The sequence below is a fragment of the Scyliorhinus canicula genome, chromosome 14 (genome assembly GCF_902713615.1).
Source record: "Scyliorhinus canicula chromosome 14, sScyCan1.1, whole genome shotgun sequence".
NCBI lineage: Eukaryota > Metazoa > Chordata > Chondrichthyes > Carcharhiniformes > Scyliorhinidae > Scyliorhinus > Scyliorhinus canicula.
In genome coordinates, this window is record NC_052159.1 from 100,949,221 (window position 1) to 100,968,930 (window position 19,710).

The 19,710-nt window shown below is 46.1% G+C and overlaps 1 protein-coding gene across 1 annotated transcript in view; it reads left to right on the forward strand.

The window, feature by feature from the left end:
* Window positions 1-19,088, forward strand: part of slc10a2 (solute carrier family 10 member 2) — a 51,354-nt gene extending 32,266 nt beyond the window's left edge. The window contains exons 5-6 of the mRNA XM_038817948.1: window positions 2,200-2,357; window positions 18,835-19,088. Coding sequence (XP_038673876.1) covers window positions 2,200-2,357; window positions 18,835-19,088 — 412 coding nt within the window. The remainder of the gene's footprint in view (window positions 1-2,199; window positions 2,358-18,834) is intronic.
* The last annotated feature ends 622 nt before the right edge of the window (window positions 19,089-19,710 follow it).

The following is a 19,710-nucleotide window of genomic DNA, read 5'->3' on the forward strand; positions in this document are numbered from 1 at the left end:
TTCATCCTTACTGTGATTTGAGCATGTGTCTAGAGGACCTACTTCCCTGCAGTGAGTACAAACTATCTCTATTTGATTCCACCTCCTGCACAAAGATCTCCAGTTCAGTGCCTCAGAATCTTCAAATTGTTCCTTGCTCTATTGACTGTGATAACATAATCCAACTATAATCCTGTCATCACTGAGACCACTTGCTTCCACCTCCATAACATTGCCAAACTCCATTCGGCGTCTCCTTGTGGAGGAAGTTTTTGATTTGTAAATGTTGGGACTTCCTGTCCGTTCAGTAGTTCCAGTCTGTCCGTCAGCTCTTCTAACGTTGCGAGTCTGTCCCCCATGTAAAAGTCCCTGATTGCTAGTGTTCCCCCCCCCCTCCCGTTCTGTCTCCACTTCTTAAAGGTGGCGTCTAGCATGGCTGGTGGGAATCTGTGGCTGCAATAGATGAGGGCCATGGTGGACACCTCAATTAAACCAAAGTGTTGTCTCATTTGGTTGCAGGTTCATAGTGTTGCTACTACCACTAGGCCGGCCGGGATGGGAGTGTTGACATGGTGAGGGCTCAGAGGGTCGTTCCCTTACAGGAGGACTCCTTCAACCTCACCAATTCCATGTTCGGTTCCCTTATGCATTCCCTCACTCTCTCGGCTGTGGGTGTCAAGTTATGATATTGCAAGTTCAGGACGACCAGGCCCTCCCGTTCTTCTCCTCCTCTGCAGTGTTGTCTTAGGGATTCTTGGATTCCTCCCCCCCCCCACACAAATGCCATAAACATTTTATCTATTCTTAATGCAAGTTATTTCTAACGCATCTTGTCATTAGTGCGCTGCTTGCTCTGCACTTTTAGGTTGGGATCATCTGCAAACTATTGAGGCCATTTTCAATTGTGAGAAACACTGCTGGTCTCATCTCCTGGGCTAACTTGCTCAGTATTTCATCCCCATTCCAAAATGACTCCTCTATTAAGTACTCCCTGTTTTCCACACTTCAGGTGCCTTCTGACCCAAGGTTTATTGTGAATCCCGAGAGCACAGAGTTTAATCAAGCACCATTTTGTGTCAAAATTAATCAAATGCCTTCAGACATTTAGGTGCCCCAGGCCATAGAACTTACCACAGTTCACGAGGGATGTCATTTCCTCATCAAAGCCATCCACAAAAATTCCACTAAATTACATTTGGTGCTTAATTAATAGCTCCCACTCCACCCCACCTCACCTCACCTCATTCCCTTTTTCTGGTTCTGTTAAGATACGTAGACATCTCCTTTTTCCAGTTCTGAAGATATGGGCTTAGAACATAGATAGCCGACTCTTTCTACAGGTGTATGCTGACCTGTTGTGTGTTCAACTTCTATCTTTGGCAGTATTTGCTATTTGTTTTTCAGAGGCGAATTCAGGATTCATAATAAGATAATAAGATATAGTTATCGAATACTAATCGAAGAAACTGAAACAAATTCAGATTTTTAAACTTATTGCTAAGGGATACTGTGAAATCTTCAATCAGTCAATGTCGCTGAACATAGTGTATAATCTTGTAGGAGTGCTAGCTTGCTGTTAAAAGTAGAGTTCATTATCTAATTAGCAAGCTTATGATCCTCCTTATTTGCAGTTTAATTACTTTATGTGCAACAAATGCTTAATTTTAAGGGCTTTATGACCCAATAACAAAGGAATGTTTGTGTTTTTAATGATTGTCCATTTTTTTGCTATGAATTTGTTCATGTACGCTTAACATAGATTTGTCAGACCAGGATAAAGTTCTAACCTCAATTTACATATACCACATTGAACTGAAAAATTGTTTTCCAAAGGAATCCAAATTCTTCTTCCTGATAGATGTTTTCACCCAATTCAATTTAAGGAACCAAAGTTCTTAGTACATTTTGTTTTGAGAGATCAGTGCAATGCTAGATATTGTCTTGTTAATCATTCAACCAGTGCAGCACAGTGGTTAGCATTGCTGCCTATAGCGCTGAGGACCCGGGTTTGAGTCCTGGTCACTGTCCGTGTGGAGTTTGCACATTCTCCCATGTTTGCGTGGGTTTCGCCCCCACAGCCCAAAGATGTGCAGGCTAGGTGGATTGGCCACGCTAAATTGACCCTTAATTGGAAAAATAATTGGGTACTCTAAATTTTTTTTTTTAAATCATTCAACCAGCGACTTCAACTCAACAGTGACAATTTTCTTTGCCTTACAGATGTCGTACTGTAGCTTTGGAGACTGGTGCACAGAACACTCAGCTCTGCACAACCATTGTCCAGCTCTCCTTTTCATCAGAACAACTTGTGCTCATGTTCACATTTCCCCTCATCTACAGCGTTTTTCAAATTGCGTTTGCAGCTATACTCATTGGATGTAAGTCTCTGGTTTTTTCCCTTGTCTTCAAGTAGATCATTGGCTAGAATTAAAACACATGGGAAGAAGCATATTAGACACATATGCACATTGCGAGAAAAATAATAGGTTTTTTTTCTTGATAAACAATTTTAATTTGGTATTTTTGGCATTACAAACAACAGTATAAAAACAATGTACAAAGAGCAATAAACATAGTGCAATTTCCGACTCCCATCCCACCAAGATCCGCCTAATTGACCCCCTATTCTCCGCGAAGAAGTCGATGAACGGTTGCCACCTACGGGCGAACCCTAACACTGACCCTCTCAAGGCGAACTTAATCTTCTCTAGGCCTAGAAAGCTCGCCATTTCAGTTAGCCAGGTCGCCGACTTCGGGGGCTTTGAGTCCCTCCAAGCTAGCAGTATCCGTCAAAGGCCAAAACATCAGCCTCTTTGTCCTCCTGGACACGCGGGTCCTTCGCAACCCCAAAAATCGCCACCTCTGGACTCATTGCCACCCTTGTTTTCAATACTCTGGACGTGACGTCCGTAAACCCCTGCCAATATCCCCTAAGTTTTGGACACGCCCAGAACACGTGAACATGGTTCGCTGGTCCTCCCGCACATTTTGCACACCTGTCCTCCACCCCGAAGGATCTACTCATCCAGTCCACTGTCATGTCGGCCCGCTGGACCACCTTGAATTGCATCAAGCTGAGCCTGGCGCGTGTTACAGTCGCGGTGACTCTGCTCAACACGTCTGCCTATAAGCCATCCTCCATCTCACCACCAAGCTCCTCCTCCCACTTACGCTTCAGCTCCTCGGTCTGCGTCTCCTCCGCCCCCATGAGTTCTTTGTAGATCTCCGAGACACTCCCCTCCCCCACCCATCCTATAGACACTACCCTACCCTGGATTTCCCTTAGTGGCAGGAGTGGGAAGGATAAACCTGCCTGCACAGAAAGTCCCTCACCTGTAAATATCTAAATTCGTTCCCCCTTCCCAACCCAAACTTCTCCTCCAGCGCCTTCAAGCTAGGGAAGCTCCCCTCTAAAAACAAGTCCCCCATCCTCTTAATTCCCCCCCCTTCGCCATACTCGGAACCCCCCATCCAAGCTCCCCGGGGCAAACCGGTGATTGTCACATATTGGGGACCAGACCGATGCTCCCACTGCTCCAGCGAACCTCCTCCACTGACCCCAGATTCTCAGGGCCTCCACCACTATGGGGCTGGTGGAGTACCTCGCCGGCGGGAACGGCAGAGGTGCCGTTACCGACGCCCCCAGACTGATGCCCCTACACGAAGCTGCCTCCATCCGCTCCCAAACCGACCCCGCCCCCACCACCCACTTCCTTATCATGGCTATGTCAGCCGCCCAGCAATAATTGTTAAAATTCGGCAGCGCAAGCCCCCCCCCCGCCACCCCGATTCAGCTCGAGCATCACATTCTTCACTCGGGGGGACTTACTCGCCTACAGAAAGCCCAGGATGATTTTATTGACCCTCACTGCATTGCCTTCAAGTCCTCAACTATTTTTTTGGCCCTAATCAGGGCCCCCAGCCCATCTACCAGCTCCCTACCAACTCTTGGGAAGGTCAGTCCGTCTAACACCCGTGGGGGGTTCCGAGCAATAGAGCCTATTGTAAAAGTCCCTGAACGCCCTGTTTAGCCCAGCCGACTCCCCTACCAATTCCCATCCCCATCGACCGCCCACTCTATTTCCCTGGCCACCTCCCTCTTCCTAAGCTATTGTGCAAGCATTCTGCTGGCCTTCTCCCCATATTCGTAAAATGCCCCCCTCGCCTTTCTAAGCTGCTCCACTGCCTTACCTGTGGACAACACCCAGAACTAAGCCTGTAGCCTCCGATGTTCCCTTAAGAGTTCCACCCCCGGAGTCACCACATACTACCTGTCTATCTGCAAGATATCGGTCCATTTCTGCCCTATCCGTCCTGTCCCTATGAGCCCGAATCGAAATCAGCTCCCCTCTCACCACTGTCTTCAGCGCCTCCCAGACCACTGCTGCTGAGACTTCCCCATGTCATTAACCTGCAGGGAATTCTGCATACACTTCCTCAGCCTCTCGCACACCGCCTCGTCCGCCAACAACCCCACATCCAACCTCCATTGCGGGTGCTGGAAGCTCTCCTCACTAACCTGCAGTTCCACCCAGTGTGGAGCATGATCCGAAATAGTGATGGCCAAATACCCCGTGTCCAGCACCCTCGCCAGTAAATCCCTGCTCAAAATGACAAAGTCTATCCGGGAATAAACCTTGTGAACATGCGAATAGAAAGAAAACTCCTTCCCTGTCTGCTGCCTAAACCTCCATGGGTTGACCCCCCCATCTGCTCCATGAACCCTATCAGTTCCTTTGCCAGTGCTGGCACCCTACCCATTTTTGAACACGACCGGTCCAGGCTGGGATTGATGACTGCATTAAAATCCCCTCCCATAACCAACTTGTGAGAGTCCAGGTCAGGTATCTTCCCCAGCAACCTCTTTATAAATTCCACATCATCCCAATTTGGCACGTACACAAAACTACCTTCTTCCCCTCCAGCTTACCGCTAACCATGACATAATACCTCCCCCGTCCAAGACTATACTGCCCACCTGAAATTGCACCTGCTTGGTGATCAAAATCGCCATCCCCTCTAGTCTTGATGTCCAGCCCCGAATGAAAGACCTGACCGACCCAACCCTTCTTTAACCTGACTTGATCCGCCACTTTCAGGTGTGTCTCCTGCAACATCACCAAGTCCGCCTTCAGAGCCCTCAGATGTGCGAACACACGTGCCCTCTTGACTGGCCCGTTCAACCCTCTAACATTCCAGGTGATCAGACTAGTTGGGGGGCACCGTGCACCCCCCTCCGCCAATCAAGCATCCCCTTTCCTGGGCCCGCCACCAGCCCATGCGCCACGCCTCCATCGGCCCGCCTCCTGGCAGCCCCCACCACCGACCTCCTCTCTGTCCCGAAGCCTAGGTCGCTTCCTCGTCAGCCAAGTAACTCCCCCTCCCCCCAGCAGCAACACTTTGTAACCTAACCCCTGCCATAGATTAATCATATACACCCCCCCCCCCCCACTGTGCTTCCGTAGACTAGCTCACCCAGCTAGCCTGGTGGCCCACACCTCCGGCGTCAAGAAGTTTCCCACCTATTGTTCCCTCACTCCCCTCCTCCCCGCCCATCAAAATCACTTCCCTCATCAAACCGACCCCAAACAATCGCCCAATTAACATAAGAGACAACCCAAAAAGAAGCCCACACAGAAAGCTTCCACAATAGTGTAAATCAAAGTAATACAAAGTAAAAAGCCCCACCACCCACCCCCACCAACACACCGAAAACCCACAGAAACCGAATAACTTTTACTTCCCCCTTCTTCAATCAAACTCAAATACAGAAGAGAAACGACAATAGAAACATATAAATATCACTCGAAAAGTTGCAACTTAAAACTACAAGTTCTAAGTTCAGCACCAGTCCTTTCCTCTTAGCAAAGTCCATCGCGTCTTCAGGTGACTCAAAATAATGGTGCTTGTCCTTGTGCGTAACCCAAAGACGCGCCGGGTATAACAGTCCAAATTTCTCCCGCTTCTTGAACAGGATTGCCTTAACTTGATAAAGCCTGCCCTCCTTCTGGCCACCTCCACGCTCAGTTCCTGGTAAACATGCAAAATGCTGTGTCCCATTTGCAGCTCCGTGTATGCTTGGCCCACTGGAAAACACACTCCTGGTCCAGAAACCTGTGGAACTGGACCGCTATCGCCCTTGGGGGGGGGGGGGGGGGGGGGGTCCCCAACAACGGCTTCCTCGCCAGCGCTCTGTACGCCCTGTCCACCTCCAACAGTCTGCGAAAGGCTCCCTCTCCCAGAAGCTCCTGAAACATACTCGCCACAAACGCACCAGCATCAGCCCCCTCAGCCCCCTCCGGGAGGCTGACAATTCTTAAGTTCTGCCGGCGAGCTCTATTCTCCAGCTCTTCTACCTTCTCCAGCAGCCGTTTTTGCTGCTCCTTTAGCATCTTCACCTCCAGCTCCACCACCGTTTGGTGCTCCTCCTTGTCCGCCAGCGCTTTCTCCAGATCCTGGGCGTCCAACCTGCGCTCCATCCGATCGATCAATTCCTTTATCGGATCAAGACAGTCCTGTTTCTGCCTAGCGAAACCCTCTTGAATGGCCTGCATCAACTCCTCCGTTGATGGTTGGGCCGTCACAGCAGGGGTCCGAACATCAACCATATTGCCTTCTGCCACAGCCTCCACCCAGCCCTTGCTTGTCTTCCTATTTCTCCCTTTTCGATCCCTTGGTGTTCTTTGTTCCATACACCAATGTGTGGAACCAGTGCCAGATTGACTTCGCCGTCAAAGCCAGCGCTCAAAAACGCAAAAAGGTCGGGGGGAAAGGTCCAAAAGTCCGGCCAGAGCAGGAGCCACCAAATGCGCAACTTACTCCCTCATAGCCGCCACCGGAAGAATAATACAGATTTTGACAAACACTGGGCAAGCCAAAGTTGTAGACCAAAGACAGGTTGTCCCAGCATTGAGCTGGTACCAGTGCCCTTGCACAGAGGGTAATTAATTTATGAGAAGGGGATTTAAATTAATAAAGCATGATGGAATGACAAACCGGGGCGGCATGGTGGCACAGTGGTTAGCATTGCTGCCTCACAGCACCAGGGATCCAGGTTCGATTCTGACCTCGGTGACTGGCTGTGTGCAGTCTGCACGTTCTCCCCGTGTCTGTGTGGGTTTCCTCCCACAGTCCAAAGATATGCAGGTTAGGTGGATTGGCCATTCTAAATTACCCTTGGTGGGGTTACGGGGATAGTGTGAGCTTTGGGCCTAGATCGGGGGCTCTTTCAGAGGGCTGGTGCAGACTCGATGAACCGAATGGCCTCCTTCTGCACTGTAGGGATTCTATAATTCTATGATTCAGAATTAGGACAAAAGAAGTGAAGGAATTACAGAGTGGAGCAGGAACTGGTCGATAACTGTTCAAGGCACAGACATTAATATTACGGAATGTGTATGGATTATAAGCATATGATGAAATGGAAAAATATTGATCAGATAAAGACAGGCTACGTACTGGGAAGATACATCCCTCAAAACTCGCTACATAAAACATAAAGAACCTTCGAAATAAAATCAGGAAACCTTGGGCAGGAAATCTCCAATATCATGAATGTAACCAAGGATGAGGTTCAACAGTGACACAAGCTGGGTAAATATACAGGAATACATATTACTCTTTGCAGATAGAGAATGGAATTTGGGAGACGGTGTGGCCTTCTATGAAAAAGGAGCTTGATTACAGGAACTAAACAGAAAATGCTGGAAATACTCTGCAGGTCAGGAAGTACCTGTGGAAAAAGAAACAAATTATAGAATTTACAATGCAGAAAGAGGCCATTCGGCCCATTGAGTCCACACCGGCTCCCTGAAAGAGCACCCTACACAAGCCCACACGTCCACCCGAGCCCCATAACCCAGTAACCCCACCCAACACTAAGGGCAATTTTGGACACAAAGGGTAATTTAGCATGGCCAATCCACCTAACCTGCACATCTTTGGACTGTGGGAGGAAACCGGAGCACCCGGAGGAAACCCACGCACACACGGGGAGAACGCGCAGACTCCGCACAGACAGTGACCCAAGCCGGGTATCTAACCTGGGACCATGGAGCTGTGAAGCAATTGTGCTAACCACTATGCTACTGTGCTGCCCGTTCATATATAACATTTCACGTCAATGACCTTTCAGCAGTTCTGTCCTCTGACCCGAAAGATCATTAAACTGAAATAATGGCCTCGATCTTCATATGACCCAAGATATGCAGGGGGACACTCCGAAGTCCTGATAGGATCAGACGATTCAGCTAGAAATGTGAAGGCTCCATCATGGGTGGCACGGTATCACAATGCTTAGCAATATTACTTCACAGCTCCAGGGTCTTAGGTTCAATTCCCGGCTTAGGTCACTGCCTGTGCGGGGTCTGCACGTTCTCCCAGTGTCTGCGTGGGTTTCCTCTGGGTGCTCCGGTTTCCTCCCACAAGTCCCGAAAGTCGTGCTTGTTAGGTAATTTGATGCCCTGACTAAAAAAAAACCTTCTGCCCTTAAACAGTCCAAACACAGTATAATCATCAAGGGGGAATTTCAACTATTTTGATACTATTTGGGCAGCGGAGGTAAGTAAAGTAGATAAGGGAATGAAATTTATACAATGTATATATGACTCCTTTCTCCTTTTTTTCCAATTAAGGGGCAATTTAGTGTAGCCAATCCATCTATCCTGCACATCTTTTGGTTGTGGGGGTGAGATCCAAGCAGACACGGGGAGAATGTGTAAACTCCACACAGACAGTGACCCAGGGCCAGGATCGAACTGGGGTCCATGGCGCAGTGAGGCAGTGATGCTAACCACTGTGCCACCATGCCGTCCATATGACTCCTTTCTAACCTAATATGTAAACACCCCAAAGGGATAATTTGTTTTTGGATCAGTATGGGTATGAACTAGAGCAAATAAAAGTAATATTAGGGGAATGTCTAAGCAATAATGACCATTACATAATACGCTTTAAGATGGTGATAGAGATGGGTGGCACGGTAGCACAGTGGCTAGCACTGTTGCTTCACAGCACCAGGGTCCCAGGTTTGATTTCTGCTTGGGTCACTGTCTGTGTGGAATCTGCAAGTTCTCCCCGTGTCTGTGTGGGTTTCCTCTCAGTGCTCCGGTTTCCTCCCAGGTCCCAAAAGACATGCTTGTTAGGTGAATTGAACATTCTGAATTCTCCCTCTGTATACCCGAAAAAGCAGCCGAGTGTGGCGACTAGGGGATTTTCACAATAACTTCATTGCAGTGTTAACGTAAGCATAATTGTGACAATAATAAAGCTTATTAGAAGAATATTAATATGATGAAACGAAAGGGAAAATGCTGGAAAATCTCAGCAAGTCTGGCAGCATCTGTAGGGAGAGAAAAGAGCTAACGTTTCGAGTCTAATAACTCTTTGTCAAAGCTGGAGTAATCGGACTCGAAACATTCGCTCTTTTCTCTCGCTACAGATGCTGCCAGACTTGCTGAGATTTTCCAGCATTTTCCCTTTCGTTTCAGATTCCAGCATCCGCAGTAATTTGCTTTTATTAATATGATGAAAAACAGATTAGGAGAGTGGAGAAAAGCTAATTTTGTGGGGCTGAGAGTAACACTTTGAAAAAGAAAATGGGAAACAATATGGGCAAACAGTGATGTAGAATAAAATGGGAAACACTTGAAATGGTGCAGGAAAAATAGGAAATAATGAATTAAACATCAGTGGGACAAAAAGAAAGGGGAAAACTGAGGCTTAGGAAAGAGGCATACATTTAATGCACAGACAGCAGAGAAGTGTATGATAAAGGGAGGGTGTGAAAAGATTAGGAGAGAAGTCAAAAAACAGTCAGGAAGGCAAAGAGGGACTATGAAATTAAAGGATCAAGGAAAATAAAATAAAATAGTAAAGTATTTTACAAGCGCATCAATTTAAAAAGATGGGTGGAATAGGATCGGTAATCAATAGGCAGGATAACAACCCAGGTAACGATAGTAAGATGGCAGAAATATTAAATAATTATTCTGCTTCAGTACTTACCAATGAGATAGGACAGGTAGACGTTGAATGAGGTGAGTAATGACATAAGTGCATTGTAAATAAAAAGGGGAATGTGTTGAATAAACTAAACAAACTCAAGCATAAAATCCCTGGTCCTGATAGATAACCTCCACCATTTTAAAAGAACCCAGTGAAGAGATAGCATAGGCATTCTACACATAATTTATTCGCAAAAGATTTAGGGCGCGATTCTCCCAAAACGGGAGAAATCGTAAAGCTGGCGTAAAACCCGGGCGGGTTTTACGGCAGCGCGCCCCTTCCCGACCGGGAACCGATTCTGGTCCCCGGTCGGGGCTAGCAGCCCGACGCCGTAGGCTCCGGCAAGACGGGCTTAACGAAAATCGTTAAGCCCGCTTGCCGGAGTTAGCGCCGGCTGACGCGTCATATGACGTCAGCCGCGCATGCGCAGTTTGGAAGACTCCAACCCGCGCATGCGCGGGTGACGTCATCGCGTTTTTGCGCGAAACCCGCGCATGCGCGGGCCGGGTTGCCCCTCAGCCGCCCCGCGAATGGATACTGCGGGGCGGCGGAAGGACAAGTAGTGCGCGGGCATCGGGCCCGCTGCCCGCGATCGGTGCCCACCGATCGCGGGCCCATGGCACCCTTGGCACGGCCGTGGTACGGCCGTGCCAATCGGTGCCATGGTTATTAATAGCGAGTTAGTCACGCCGTTTTTACGAACGGCAAGACCAGGTGTGTTTGCCGTTCGTAAAAACGGCGTAAAGGGCTGGGACTTCGGCCCATCTAACAGCTGAGAATCGCTGCCGGCCGTAAAAAAACGGCGGCAGCGATTCGGGTCGGGACTTCGGCGGGGGGGGGGGTTCTCCCACCCGTCGTGGGGGGTGGAGAATTTCGCCCTTAATGCCTGAGCACTGGCGGATAACTAATATAATTCCTATATTTTAAAAAGGGGGGGTGGAACATGCCCAGGGAATTATGGACCAGACAGAGTAACATACGTGGTAGGAAGATTAATGGGATCCCTACTAGAGAATGGAACAACTAGAAAATAAATGTATAATAATGAATAGTCAAACATGCATCTCAAAAGGGAAACCTTGCTTGACCAACCTTATTGGCAAAATCACAAAGGTAATAACCTCAAGATTATTACCTGACCTATGAGCAAATTGGAATGGAGAAATAAAATCAGAAAGCTGAATGAATGGCTCAAAGGTTGGTGTAGGAGAAATGGGTTTTGATTTGTGGGTCAGTGATGTCAGTAATGGGGTAAAAAGGGAGTTGTACCATTGGGATAGTCTTCACTTGAACCATACACTGGTACAAGGTCTGCAGAGGGGCTTTAAACTAAATAGAGGGGGGAGGGAGTGGAATTCCACAGAAATGTATAAAGTTGAAAAGAAAGGACAAGGCAATAGTGCAGAGTAGCGGGAAGGGTACTAAGAACTGAGAGTGCAACAGGAAGAGACGGATGGTGTGAATTTTACTTGCAGGATAAAAGAATGGAAATGCTGAAGCACATGGGTTGAATGCAATGATCAGAGGTTTATTTGATGGTTGTTAACTGTACAAAAGCTTAGTCTAGACTGACTCAAGCCCGCAAAGTAGCCGATGATGTCATGGGACATCAGGTGACTAAAATCTTAGTGACCATGCAACAAGACAACACAACAACCCACATATATAACATCCCTCCCCCTTCACTTCTAAGGTCCAACACAACAAATAACTATAGTATATGGTACTGCTCTAGCAATGAGACTCTTCGGCTGGCTGTTTGATCTTTAATGACACTTGTGCTCCTTTCATGGACCCCATGTGTCCTCAAATACTGTATTTTCCTCAATGGTCTGTAAATTCATTTTTGAATTATCTAAGCTGTTTACAGTACTCCAGTTCAAGTTCATCTTTCCCAGCCAAGATCGGCCAAAGAGAGCTGGAAAACTTCCTCAAACAATATGGAGTGGTAGCTCCGCAATTTGTCCACTTAACTTTACTTTGACTATGATGCATTTTCTTAAAAGGTACTATTTACTTGGTATAAGTCCTAAGGATTACATCTGCTAGTTTTAATGGTATGTGATCCAATTTTTGTTCATCGATGTTCTTGGGAATTAAAGAGACGGCAGCCCATATCCAACTCCATTTTACAGGTTGTCCATTCAGTTTTGGATCTACCCAGAACTGATGTGATTCACCTTAAGCTGAAAGTACATCCAACTTCAATTCCTCATCAGAATTTTGTTCTGTGTCTACATTGTTGTTACTCTCATTTTGTTCTACATTGTGAATTTTCTTAGCTGAATTTGTTTAGTTTCTTCCCTTAAATTTCTTCTTTGAGCATTCTCTTTGCTGGAGAAACTTAAGATGCAGCAAGTTCTTGCTGTGTGGCCAGTACTGCAACAATTTTTATAGTGTCTCATTTTTGCATAGCAATGAAATGCCTGTTACTGGGTAGATTTTGTCTGGGCAGCAGCCAGTTTATTGATTCTCGTGCCTGCTCCGGTCTGATCTCTTCATTATTAATATAGGTAGTAAACAGCTAAGCAGCACTCCACTAGTCATAGTCTGCCAACTTGCAAATGCCCCATTTATCCCTAGTAACTGTTTCTTATCTGTTAACCAATTGTCTGCCCATGCTATATCACACCCCAAAACTATAAACCCTTATCTTGTGTTTTAATCTTTTGTATGCACCTTTTCAAATATCCTCTGGAAAATCAAGTGTACCACATCTACTGGTTCCCCTTCATCTCCCCTCCTAGTCACATCCTCAAAAAAATGAATACAAGCAGGATTTCACATTTGCAAAATTCATTTTGTGCATAGTACTTTGACAAAGGGTCATCTGGACTCGAAACGATAGCTATTTTCTCTCCCTACAGATGCTGCCAGACCTGCTGAGATTTTCCAGCAGTTTCTCTTTCGTTGCAAAATCATTGCTGACTTGTTCCAATAATACTGTTTTTCTAAAGTACATTGTTAAAACGTACTTAATAATATATCCCAGCACTTTCCCTTTCTTGAATAACTGTATTACATTTACTAATTTCTAGTCTGCTTGAACTATTCCAGAATCTAGGAAGTTTTGAAAAAATCATAGCCATCATATTGTGATCACTATTTCCCAGTAATCTTTTACTGTGGCATTGCTCATTAATCCAAACACTAATTCTAAAACAGTTTTATCCCTAGCTGGTTCCAAAACATATTGCACCAGGAAGCTGTCATGAAAGCATCCTACAAACCCATTTCCCAGATATGATTGGTTTGGCCTATATATTCATGCCCCCCACAACTGGTTTGGCCTATATAAATATTAATGTCCCTCACAACTAGTTTCATTACCTTTACTCCTCACATTACCTTTGCTCCAAGCTCCCAGAATATCTTGTTTAATGCTCTGTCCAAGAGTTTAACAACTGTTAATGGGCCTATAAACTACACACACACCAGGGTTTTCTGGCCCTTACTATTCTTAATTTGCACCTACAGTGAATCTACTCCTTGATTTTCTACGGCAAGATCCCTCATCCTGCAAATTTGAGTACCTACCCATTATCCCTACTTCCTGTCTCCTGCCACTCAACCAATTTGCCCCCAATTCAATGGGCTATCTTTGTCAACAGTCTCTTATGTGGAACTTTATCAAATGCCTTCTGGAAGTCCACATAAACAACATCTACATATATTCCCCTGTCCACTACCTTAGTCACCTCTTCTATAAATTCAATGAGCTTAACCTACTTGACATGAATCCATACTGGTTCTCCCTGATTAACTGAAAATCTGTGAGGTGCCCAGTTACAATGGGCGGGATTCTCTGCCCATCGCGCCACCTTTCTGTTTCACCCCACCGGCAGGATGCTCCTTTCCTCCGGCCTGTCAATGGGGTTTCCCATTGCGGGGCAACCCCACGCAGTCGGGAAACCTTCGGGCTGCCGGAAAAACTGAACACCCGATAGCGGAGAATCCAGCCCCCTATCTTAGATTACAATTTCCCCACCACAGTTGTTGGGCTAACTGGCCTGTAATTCCCAGGTTTCCGTCTTTCATTTTTCTTAAAATGTGGAGTGATATGAGCAATTTTCCAATCCAGACATGACTCCCCATTCTAGGGAAATCTGAAAGATACAGGGTGCGATTTTATGGCCACACTGCGCGCAAAAAGCAGCTCGCCACGGCGCAGCATGGCCGAAAGAAACTGGGAGACTCCGCTCCCAGGATCTACCCGGCTCACAACGTCTCGGAAGATCTAAAGTTTTCACAAATATTAACTTACTTCAATGTGTAGATTTACAGCATAGCTGAGGTGTATGTCCACACAACCAGGGACCAGATGGAACGGCACTCGTGGGGTTCTCCCAGGGGATCGGAGGTGCAGGCACTTTGGGCAGGCTGATATCCTGGCTCTGCCAGCTGGAAAGGGCATCAAAAGGTGCCAAGCTGGAATTTCTTGCAGTGGTGATCTGACCAGGGTTGCCCTGCATGGGTTTTGGTGGGGGGGGGGGGGGGGGACCCTCCCAGCGTGCATTGGGGTTTGGTAGATTTGGGGTCACTTCTGGTTTCCAGAGATTGGGACATTTAAAAATGGCATCCTGATCTCTTGCTACACTGAGTACCAGCGGGTGGAGCTCCTCAGTGCACAAAATTGGGCTATGTGCGGCATTGGCAGTGCATTCTTTGCTGAGGCCCCTTATCTAACATGAGTGCCATTTTATGGTGGTTTCTCAGTACTGCGAGCACCGGGAAACGTGGTTAAATGTGCTGGCTATGGTACTTGTTCCCAATTAGTTAAATCCCACCCTAGTTAAGGCAGCTACAATGTGCTCCCCTACTTCCTTTAACACCTTCAGATGGAAACCTTCAGGTCCTGGAGATTTGTCATTCTCTTCCATTAATTTCCTCATTATCAATATTTTGCATACGTTCATTTTATTTCATCTTTGTCCCTGATCCACTGTCAGGTCTTTTCACAGTAACTTCACTGCAATGTTAATGTAAACCTACTTGTGACAATAAAGTTTGGGCGGAATTCTCCGCTCGCGGGCAAAATCGGGAGGGCCGTCGTGAACTCGGCCGAGTTTCACGACGGCCTCGGAGGCCCCTATTCTCCCCTCCCGGTGGGGCTAGGAGCGGGCCTCCGTCTTTCCCGCGACCTTGTCACGCCGGAAATGACGCGCAAAACAGCGCATTTGTGAGGTCATCCACGCATGCGCAGGTTGCCGGCTCCAACCCGCGCATGCGCGGATGACTTCATCGCGCAGACGGCGTGAACCGCACATGCGTGGTGTCCATCTTTCTCCTCAGCCGCCCGGCAAGACGTGGTGGCTTGACCTTACCGGGCGGCGGAGGAGAAAGAGTGCGTCCGTTTTGGACGCTGGCCCGACGATCGGTGGGCATCGATCGCGGGCCTGTCCCCTCCCGAGCACAGTCGTGGTGCTCCCGTGCCAATCGGGCCCCTAGATGCCCCGAACGGGCATCTGGCGCCCATTTCACGAATGCAGCGACCAGGTGTGGTTGCTGGCGTGTTGAAACGGGCGTGAAGGGCTGGCCGCTCGGCCCATCGGGCTCGGAGAATCGCCGTTCGCCGTGAAAAACGGCGAGCGGCGGTTTATCCGAGCCGGGGGGTGGGGGGGTGGGTGGGTGGAGAGAATCGCTGGGGGCGCCAAGGGGGCATGTAAAATGTCGGGAGGCCCTCCCACGATTCTCCCACGCCACGTGGGGAGCGGAGAATTCCGCCAGTTATTTATTTATTTATTTTAATTTCAATGTCCTCGGGACTTCCTGCAAGTTATCCTCCTTTTCTGCTGTAAATACTGAGGCAAAGTAATTATTCAACATGTCTGCCATATTCCCATAGTCACTGACGCTATCCCCATTTTCAGTCTTTAGCGGGCCAACATTGATCTTGACCACACGCTTTCCCTTTTTGTAACTATAAAACCTCTTATTGATTTTGATGTTCCTTCCAAGTTTCCTTTCATAATCTCTTTCCATAGCTCTTATAAAAGCAGCTTTTTGGCCCTTTGCTGGTCTTTGTATCTTTCCAATTCGATAGGATCTGAGATATTCTTTGCATTTTTGTAAACCGTTTTTTAAATTAGTTTTATGCTGACCATTATCTCTTTTGTTGTCCATGGGTGTTTCTCCCCTCAGAGATGAAAACAGGTTCTGTATTGCATTAAATGTTTCCTTAAACATTTTCCACTGTTCTTCAGTTGTTTTACCCAATCACACATTTTGCCAGTTTACTATGGACAGTCTCCGTCTCATATTACATTGCACTTGATCATGCTGTAATCACTATTTGATAAACGTTCACATACAATTATGTCACTAATCAAATTCGACTCATTACTAAATCTGGCTCATTACTAAATCCAATTTTGTTTGTCCCTTGTTGCATCCAGGATATATTGATGAATGAAACTATCCCTGACACACTCCAGAGATTCACTACCTTTCTGACAGCTGCTTGACTGCCTCTCCTAATCTACGCTAAAGTTACAATCCCCCATTAATACTATTTTGCCGCCGGCGGCACAGTGGTTAGCACTGCTGCCTCACAGCACTGAGAACTCGGGTTCGATCTCGGCCCCGGCTCACTGTCCACGTGGAGTTTACACAACCTCCCCGTGACTGTGTGGGTCTCACCCCCACAACACAAAGATGTGCAGGGTAGGTGGATTGGCCAGTCTAAATTTCCCCATTAATTGGAAAAAAATTAGATACATATTACTTTGTAGTTGTGACACACTTGCCTATTTTCTGCACTTCCAAGCTGTTAACAGTGGGTCTATACACACTTATTACAATTTTTGATCCTTTACTGTTCCTCAGTTCCACCCACAAGGTCTCCGCTGGATGCTTTCACCTCATTATATCCATTCACCAATGAATGTTTTTGTTTCGAATCAGTAAGGCTATTCCACTTTCTCCCCACACCCCCCAATTTCCCCTATCCTTCCTGTGAACTTAAAAACCTGGTTATGTTCCCAGTCCTGAACAACCCGCAGCCATGTCTCAGTAATGGATACGAGATCATAATCTCCAATTTGAATTTGTGCCTGTAGCTGATTTATTCCTTACGCTTGATGCATAATATAGAACTCTTATGTGGGCCATACATTCTCACCTGTTCCTCAGCACTGATGCTTTATTTACCTGTTTATTATTTCTCTTTTCTGGTTTAATCAATATATTTCTGATAGTTAAGCCATTACCTGCCGTACCTGAAGTAGGATTGCTGTTTCTTAGCTCTGTCCTGTGACTTGTTTTTGAAACTGTATTAACTTCCACCGAGGCCTCCCCCTATTTACTAGTTAAATAGTAGTGAAAAATAATCTTAAAATCAGGAAGTTGAACCTGGATGTAAGATTGGAAATAACAAAGTGCTAGGGAATGCTGCTGGGTTGTAGGACCTCTAAGAGCGGTTATACCACTGGATGGAGCATGAAGCAAGAACTAATTGGGGCTTGAAACAAAGGCAATATAATATGATAATCATGGGAGATTTTAATCTTCATATGGACTTGACGAATCAAATTGATAAACGCAGTCTGGAAGGCGAGTTTGCAGAATGCTTTCCTGCAATAAATGTTTTATTCATTCATGGGATGTGAATGACACGGCAAGACCAATCCTTAATTGCTTAAGACAAGCGATTAAGTCATGAGTAATTAGTAATCTCATCAGAAAAGATCTTGAATTCCATACTAAGTTTGAGTGACACACTCAAATCCAAAGCAAAAATCTTAAAGCTTAAAATACCTCATAGGTATGGGGGGAGAGCAGGGGAAAGTAAAGACTGATTGGTAAATAGACTAAATTATATAGCAGCAATAAAGAGTGGGAAACATTTAAATAAATAATTCAAAGTTAATTCTATGTTAAAAAATATGTTCTCTTAAAAAGCAAAAAAACGAGAAATCCATTTGTGGCTTATCAGCCCTAACAAGTTACTGACAGTATTTTTGGGGTTCTCCAGACCCTAATTCTGTCTGAAAATTACGGTGGACCCCACATTTGCCCTTGTATAGTGATTCAGATATTATATTCATCCAAGTATTAAAATCACCAATCAAATAGGAGTTAGAAGCAGCAGGAATTCTATTGCAGAATCCACGCAGAAAGAGACCAATCCGCGCCCCACCCCTCCCCGCCGGAAAGAGCACCCTACCTAGGCCCACTCCCCCACCCCATCCCCGTAACCCCACCTAATCTGCACATATTTGGACACTAAGGGGCATTTTAGCACGGCCAATCCACCTAACCTGCACATCTTTGGACAGTGGGAACTAGAGTCCCTGGTGCCATGAGGCTGCAGTGCTAACCACTGTGCCACCCTGTCTCCTTTAATGTTAGGATCCATGTTTGAGGTGGACATCTGATTCAGAGCCCATTGGATACTGACAACAGAGTTAGGCCTTCTTGGGTACTGCCTGATCACCCTACCCCAAAGCTGTATTCCAGATTAATTTCCTGCATGAGGAAGCGTCTGGCCCTTTTGCTGACCGATGGGCTTCCAGTTCACTGGCATGGCCCCTCCCTTACTTTTTTTTTAAATTCTTATGGGTCTTGTCTCTTGCCCATCCCACATTTCCTTCACATCACCTGCTCGTGCCTTCAGGCATTTCTGCACTATGCTTTGGCACACCCAACCCAAATCCCACTGCCTTTCCCCTTTCTATTAGGATGCTCTTTAAAACCCTATTTGTTGAGCACGTACCTCCTCCAATGTCGTGGTGTCCATTCTTGTCTACTAATGCCTATGAAGTCACAGAATATGTTAAATGTACTATATAAATGCAAAATAACATGAAGCACATGGACTTAAAGTCTAAACATTTTGTGTATTTTACTCAGTTTACCAACTTTACAAACGATACTGCAAGAGAACCACAGATGATTCGTCAGAATGTGCGTATGATGAAGAAAAACCTATTCCGGCCAATGCTTTAACAAATGGAGGATTTCAAACAGATGAAATAGTATCCGGTGATGTCTTAGCAAATGGGGGCCCCCATCTGGAAGAGAAATACCACAAAGGCATCTTGAAGGGGGAGCTCACAGCAGAGAAGTCACCAAGTTATGTCTTGAACACAAGTACGAACCTATAAAATATTTTGCTTAAATGTGTACATATGCTAAACATTATTCTTGATGAGGTCATTTGAGTTTTACCATAATAGATGTTAATGGAGTGGGTTTTTTTTGGAAGAACTTAACAAACCAATACATTCTTATTGTGGGTTAATTGTACCTTGTCCTCCCTTTTGGAACCTCCCTTTCTCATGCTGCATCCATGAGGGAGGATAGGAGCTGGAAACGCTTTTCAGGGGTAAATCTCAAAATATGTGTAACCGGTTAACCTAATACACGAAGGAATCCTACCTCCCAAACTATTCCCACTTCGATCAGTCATCATGCCTACTCACTTCTATTACTTTCCATGCATTAGCATAATGGTGTAGAAAAGAAAGAAACAACATCACTTTAACTAAAAATTGAGAAAATGTAGAGAGGAAAGCAGAATGGAAGGAGAAAGATAAATGAACAAGAATGATGGTTGTCCTCTTTAGTTACCAGTGTTCTGAGTTAGTAGGTTATAAGGTACTCACCAGGACACTGCCAAAACATGTTTGAGAACCAGTCATGAACTTCAGTGAAGATTAATGCAGTTCCATCAGCAATATTTGACCAAAGATACTGGCAGATGACTGTGACTGCCTCCTGTCTTCC